The 6,666-nt window shown below is 34.1% G+C and overlaps 1 protein-coding gene across 4 annotated transcripts; it reads right to left on the reverse strand.

Annotated features, from left to right (window-relative positions):
* Positions 1 to 2,105: 2,105 nt before the first annotated feature.
* On the reverse strand, positions 2,106 to 5,773 carry LOC115711806 (uncharacterized). 4 transcript variants are annotated; one of them, XM_030640108.2, is made up of 6 exons: positions 5,209 to 5,773; positions 4,314 to 4,656; positions 3,951 to 4,222; positions 3,629 to 3,825; positions 3,100 to 3,541; positions 2,106 to 2,578 (listed from the first exon to the last, which is right to left on the reverse strand). In XM_030640108.2, the coding sequence occupies exons 1-5, from the start codon at positions 5,396 to 5,398 to the stop codon at positions 3,101 to 3,103; spliced, it is 1,443 nt and encodes a 480-aa protein (XP_030495968.1). In that variant the 5' UTR covers positions 5,399 to 5,773; the 3' UTR covers positions 2,106 to 2,578; position 3,100. The 4 variants fall into 4 exon arrangements, with proteins under 4 accessions (XP_030495968.1, XP_060962405.1, XP_030495967.1 ...); XM_061106422.1 differs by having other exon boundaries at positions 2,106 to 2,544; positions 5,209 to 5,739; XM_030640107.2 differs by having other exon boundaries at positions 2,106 to 2,575; positions 5,209 to 5,739.
* Between the last annotated feature and the right edge of the window lie 893 nt (positions 5,774 to 6,666).

Raw genomic sequence — 6,666 nt, forward strand, 5'->3', positions numbered from 1 at the left:
CCTCGATGCTGAAACTCTTACTCTTTGGCACGCTTTCTCTTTGTGCTTGATATGGGATGGTCTAAGATAATTTTTTTTTTCTGATTGCAAATGCTTGGTGGATGGTATTCATTGCAACAAGGCTCCAAAATTGGAGATTCAAATCCAACTTTCTGCGACATTTTATAGTGATTGGTGCTTTTTTAGCATGTCGTGTTATTTGGATTCGTAGGACTTTTAATGTTCAAGCTCATTGTCTTGCAGCTTGGGCTGCTCCTAATTTATGTTTTGGCTCTTTTAGTAAAGAGGAGGTGGAACCTCTTGTTTCCACTAACTTAGATGTTTGAGACGTTAGTCTTTTTTTGTTTTGAATAAAGTTTCCATTAATAAAAAAACAATTGCATCATGCATAGAGGATGTTCTTATAGCAGTAATAATATACAAAATATATTTCCAAAAGAATGTTATACACTATATTAATACAATGACTATTAGATTTTTTTGTATGGAATAAAAAGGGGAGGAGGGAGCTATTAGTGTGGATCCCCCTCTAGGCGTTACCGAGAGAGCTCAAACCTAGCCTTGGAATCTTCGCCAAAACCCAATTTGTGTGGTCTCCTCCACCTACGATGGGATGTGTCACCAGTACTGCACCAAATTACTAGTGGTGAATGCTTTTCCTGAAGTAGAGGGTTTGAGGAATGGACTGGCACCAAAAGTTCACATTTAAGACTCCTTGGATTCATTAAATACTTCTTGCGAGAGGGAACCACCCATGACCTCATGTCACAGGAAAGCAAGTAGTACCACTAGGCCACTTGTCTGGTGGCAATGACTGTTAGACATTTACACTGTAAATGCGAGGATTTTGAAGAAGAAAAAAAATACCAAATTAATAAAAAAAAACCTCAAATTGACATTCAAGTGAAAAGTTGTCGCGTAGTGTTTTTATCAAAAAAATTCGCAGACTATCACAAATATATTGTTAAATACTTAAATATTATTTTTCCAATAAAAATTTGCATGAATTCATTGCAACAACATCATTAAAACATTAATTTTGCCAAGAAAAACTCATAGCATCGTTGGACATCATTTGTACAACATCAATTATTTAAACATCGTTATACGCATCACATGTGAGTATTTTGAAGGAAAAAAAATACCAAATTAATAAAAAAAACAAACAAACACCTCAAATTGACATTCAGGTGAAAAGTTGTTGCTTAGTTTTTTTAATCAAATTTTATCGCAGACTATCACAAATATATCGTTAAATAGTACTTTTCTAAAAAACTGCATGAATTCATTGCAATAACATCGTTAAAACATTAATTTTGCCAAAAAAAAAAATCATAACATCATTAGACATCAATTGTACAACGTTAATTATTTAAACATTAAGAAAAAAAAAAACTATAGGTGCTTCAATAGTGATGGGGGATATGACGACATTAATGGCAATGATAGCGTTGAGATGGTGCTAGGGAGGTGGTGGTAGTGACTTTGTGGTATAGAGAGAAATTGTTTGCATAGTAGGTATAATAAAATGTATGAAGGATCAAAGTTTTACTCCATATTTAGCTCTAAATATATATAATATAATATAAGGTGCACCCTGTAATGCATCTTTTATTTATTTATACATTTAAGAAGATTTTTTAATTTATTTTTTTTTATAATCATATACGTTGTACTTATTTAAAATATTTTGTAAACTTTTGATAAATTTAAAAATATTTAACATGCCAAAAATACGATTCAAGCAATCTATTACATGCGCGACTTTTATTTTATACGCGCGTAAAATAAATTATTTTCTGCATATTAAATTTTTCCAGATTTTTCAAAAAGTTACATAATGTCTTCAATAACTATAATATTAGCAACCATAAATAAAAATTGAACTAAAAAGTTGTTGTAAAAACTGAAATAAATAGGAGTGCATCATTGCACTCCTTTTATGTTTATGGAGTGTGTATTGTATATATTTCAGTTTGAATCTAAGATACAAGTAAATTTACTAATGATAACAGTTGATTCATTTTGTTTTATAGAAGACGCAAAATGAAAGACCGTCTCATTTCATATTCAAATATTGATAAATATGTAAAAAGAGCAACTCAAGAATTAATACACCTAGTCATTTTACATATGATTTAGAGGGGAAAACAAAACCTCCATATACATTTTACATATGAATGAGAGTGAGCAAATCACCAATCACTAACTAAAAAGTTTGGAAATTAAGCGAGAACAATGAAAATTAATTTTAGACATATTCGAACACAAAAGACTGAAAACATTGAAAGAAACTATGACCTAATGCAATTTCAAAATTTATATCCCAACAAAACATAACAAAACAACAGCATAACTTTTTCTTGTTCGCCTACATGCTTAATTTATTCTTTTTCTGTACATAGTAATTATCTTCGCCATTGCATTGCAGTGAAGTAGCTAAATCGACAATGCATTCCCTCGAAAGGAGGATTGTTCTGTGAGTTGCAGTCTGAGGTTGTACAAACCGAAACACTTCTTAGTTCTTTTCTTGCTGTTACCAACCTATAATCATGGTGAGGTCCTTTGCTTTCAACTACTACAAGTGAAGAGAATAAATTACAACTGAACTACTGTAGAATGAATTGGAGAATAGAAAAGAAAATATACGGGGAAAGTGGTGAAGAAAAAACTTAAAAGAGCAAGTATAGTTATCATCTTGAGCTCTTCTATCAAAACTCTAATAAGAGAAAGAGTTTACTAAACAAAGCAAAAAAAAATATCGACCCAAAAGAGTAGAAAGAAAGAAGATTGAGGTGGATATCTTTTAGCTTGAAAAATGCTCAATCCAGAGGAGAAAAGACCATTACAAAATCTCGAAATGGATGGAAAAGGAAGGTGAAATGTGTGAGAGAGAAGAATCTGTATAATATCTTTTATTATGAAAGGATATTTATATATATATAAAAAAAAATATTATATGTTATAAGTTCTCTCTGTCTTTTCCCAATCACAATATGGAGTCACAAAGAATAAAATAACTTGATGAAAATCAGACCCTAAGGCTAAACCCACTCTTTATGTAACGTAATAGAAATAGATTAGTGTAAGGATACTAACTTTATGATTGCTTCTTCACTCTTTTAAGGAGTAAACGCAATGAAAAGATCCCAAGAGCAAATGTCTGCCAAAACCATCCTCTTGCATTATGAGGGTCAACTCTATTGGCCAGATTCCATGCATATACAGCTTCTCCAAGGTGTAGTATTGTAGCTGTAAGGAACACCGTTCTTAGCATCCACACTGACCTGAAAAAGAAGAGGCTAATTGCTCTGAAAAATGGGACAGGTCCTATGTCTGGTAAATAGGCAGCACAAAATAGTGTGCACATTCCAATCACAACGAATATCCAAGCATAAATAGTAGGTCCATCAAGCGCTTTCCTTTTCCTTTCTCGCCAATATGAAATCGTTGCAGCCATGCCTTCACGAGGTGTTACCATTGGAACATAACCAAGTTCCTCCTTGGCTTTAAGAAAGGAGAAGTTGTGCGTGACACCAACCTGTTTGACATACAAAATCATTATCTTGCAATACAAAATCATTATCATTATATCATCTAAATAAAAAATCAAAGACAGAAGAGAAACCTTGTACACTTCAGCAGGAAGGATCAGTGGTTGAGGAAGCCACCATCGATCCAACCATGGATATAACAATGTATAGAAACCCCAGAAAATCTTTCCCAAGCGAAGAGCTTGCGGAACAGCTAAAGAAGAAGTTGGTAGGTCATAATCCAGGCCTAGAAGAAGAGGTCGAATGAACTCAAAAGTGTTGACAGGAGACCCTGCAGATGTACTTGGCTTTTAGATATCAACAAAGCTTTGTTCAGTTCAATTAGATCTTTTGGAACAGAAGAACATTATTTCAAGTCATAAAGTTCAAAGAGGTGTAAAAAGGGGCAGTTGTTACCGTCAGATACAAAATATGGCTGCCCAGCAGCTACTAGACGTCTCTCCTTCTCAGGAATGTCATCCAGAAGCCCCATGCTTGCCAATATTAGAGCGAGTACTAGATTATCAATATAAATCCAGTCTGTCTTCACGCTTGGATCCCCAATTTTAAATGGCAGCAGGCCTAGCTTTGCAAGGGACACTATCCTTGGGAAGTGCCTTTCCTCACCAGGTCCATAAATTGCAGCTGGACGAATGGCACAGGTGTGAAGACATTTTCCAGTCTTTTTTCTGTAAAGTGCATAGACAAAAGAGTTCCTCAAACCCTTCAACTATAAACTCAAAATCGTAAGAATAAGAATTAGAATTACAAAGTACTTACTTTAAAGGGCGACCATTGTTCTTGAGAACCAACTGCTCGGCGAGCGATTTGCTACGACCATACGGATCGACATGGTCATCAATAGGAAAATAGGGTAAGACCTCATTGCCATTGACAATTTCCTTTCCACCAAATACAACGTTATAAGTGCTAACATAGATAAGCCTTTGAATTCCCAGGTTAAGGCATGCGTCTAAAATGTGGCATGTTCCATTAATGTTAACATCATCCACACGACCAAATTGCAGCATTTCCTTCCCAGACATACCAAATGAAGCAAGGTGGAACACACAATCGGCACCGCGTAGAACCTTCTCCACATCATTTTTTTGGGTGACATCTCCTATCATTTTTATCAAAAGAGAATAAATAAGAATTGGGTATCTTGTTTTCTACCCAAGTGCCTACTTTTTTGAAATGCTAAACTTAACTAAAGATAGATAAAAGAAAAAACAAATATAAACTACTCAATCTGCTCATGGCTCTACATTTGCATAGAAATAAAACTCAATACTGCACACCCTAATTTTGTTGATACAAATTGAAACCGAGACTTTTGTCAATGATCAATCTTAATAAAAGGGGTCAAATCAAAAGGTGAAAGCAATAAGAATTGAGTGTTCTTGTTATTCCATAGTGTCTACTTCTTCAGTACTGAACTTAACCAACAACCAAAGAGAAAAAGTAAACTGTTTAGTATTTAATAAAATTGGGTATTATTCTTCTACAACAAACCCTAATTCTGTTGATGCAAATTATAAAAAAGTAAAGCTAGACATAGATAAACAAAATTGGCCAATGATCGATCCGATGGATTGGGAGTAAACTTAAAAATAATAATAATAAATAAAAATTTTAAATCTTTCAAAAGTAGAAGGAATGGAAAATGAGTTACCTTGGATGCATTGTGCTCCATGTTGGTGAAGATGTTCAGAGAATTGAGATTGGGATCGAAAATCGAAAGCTCGGACCTGGCGAGCACCTCGGCGAAGGAGATCTAAGCAGAGAGCTGAACCCACAAAGCCCAAACCCCCAGTCACAACAAATGTTTTCCCCTCAATCCCTTCGTTCTGGCTTAGGTGCATCTTTCTTCTTTCTAAATCTAACACTCACCACAATTTCCAGCTCCAGCTCCGAACTCCAACTTTTTGATCACAGACTTATGATGTTCCTACCGTCTGATCAGACAGAGTCACAGCAATCCAACGGATAGGAATGGGCCACCATACCGACCTAACCTCTACTGCAGAGCTGGCTTGCTCCATGTTTTCGATTCTAAACTTATTTTTATTTTGGAAATTGAGAAATCTTACAGTGCAAACACCTTAAAAAAATTATGTGTATGGATGTACATTTTCTGGTTTTCAATTTTCAAATAGTTTTAATTTAATTTTTTTTATATATGATAGTGTAAATTGTAGTTATATCTATGAGACATTTTATAAATTTTTAAGAAATTTAAAATAATTTCATGCACCAAAAACAATGTTTAAATAGTATGTTGGATGCATTAATTTTTAGTTTATATATGTGTGAAATAGCTTTCTCATCGTCTATTTTTTCATTTTTTCAACTTTTTTCTCCTTTTAATTTTTAATTTTTTTATTTGTATAAATAACTCCTTAATAGTATGGATGTTCATTAAACCGTTCAAACTGCTTAAACTAGCCGTACTGCACCGCACCACAAAAAAATTGCGGTTTGAAATTATTTGCGATACGGTGCGGTCGATGTTTGAATTTTTCCTAAACTGCGCGGTACGGTGCAGTTTGCGGTTTTGAATTGTTAATATGCGGTTCAATCCGCACAACACCGCACATTATAAAAATACTAATTTTTATATTTATTTAGGTCTAATATGTGAATGTTCAACCCAAAGCCTACTAATTATTATATTATTGAAAGTTAATTTATTTTCATAATTATTTTCAAGCCTTATGGTATTTTTGAAAAGTGTTGCTCATGCTTTGTTGTATTTGTAATAGTTTAATTATTGGTGATAGTCGAAATCGCAAAAACCGCACCGCACCGCACTATTTTTTGTGGTGCGGTTTCTGCAGTTTTTTAGTTTCGCAGTGCGGGTGCAGTTTGGATTATTAAAAAAACTGCATGTGTGGGTTAGTTTAAAAATGGCCAAAAATCACACCACCCGCACTACAAACACCCCTATCTAATAGTAATTACTCGTTCTTCCTCATCCCCATCCCCTGTTGCTAAAAAACTCCTTGTAAAATGTCCTAAAGCTTCAGTGATGGGTGTTGTTGATGTGAAAATTAACTCAACAATAAATTCGTATTAGAACATGAAACTCTTTACACTAGGGTTTGATCCAATCAAATTACAATGTTTTGCC

The sequence above is a fragment of the Cannabis sativa genome, chromosome X, assembly GCF_029168945.1.
Source record: "Cannabis sativa cultivar Pink pepper isolate KNU-18-1 chromosome X, ASM2916894v1, whole genome shotgun sequence".
Lineage (NCBI taxonomy): Eukaryota > Viridiplantae > Streptophyta > Magnoliopsida > Rosales > Cannabaceae > Cannabis > Cannabis sativa.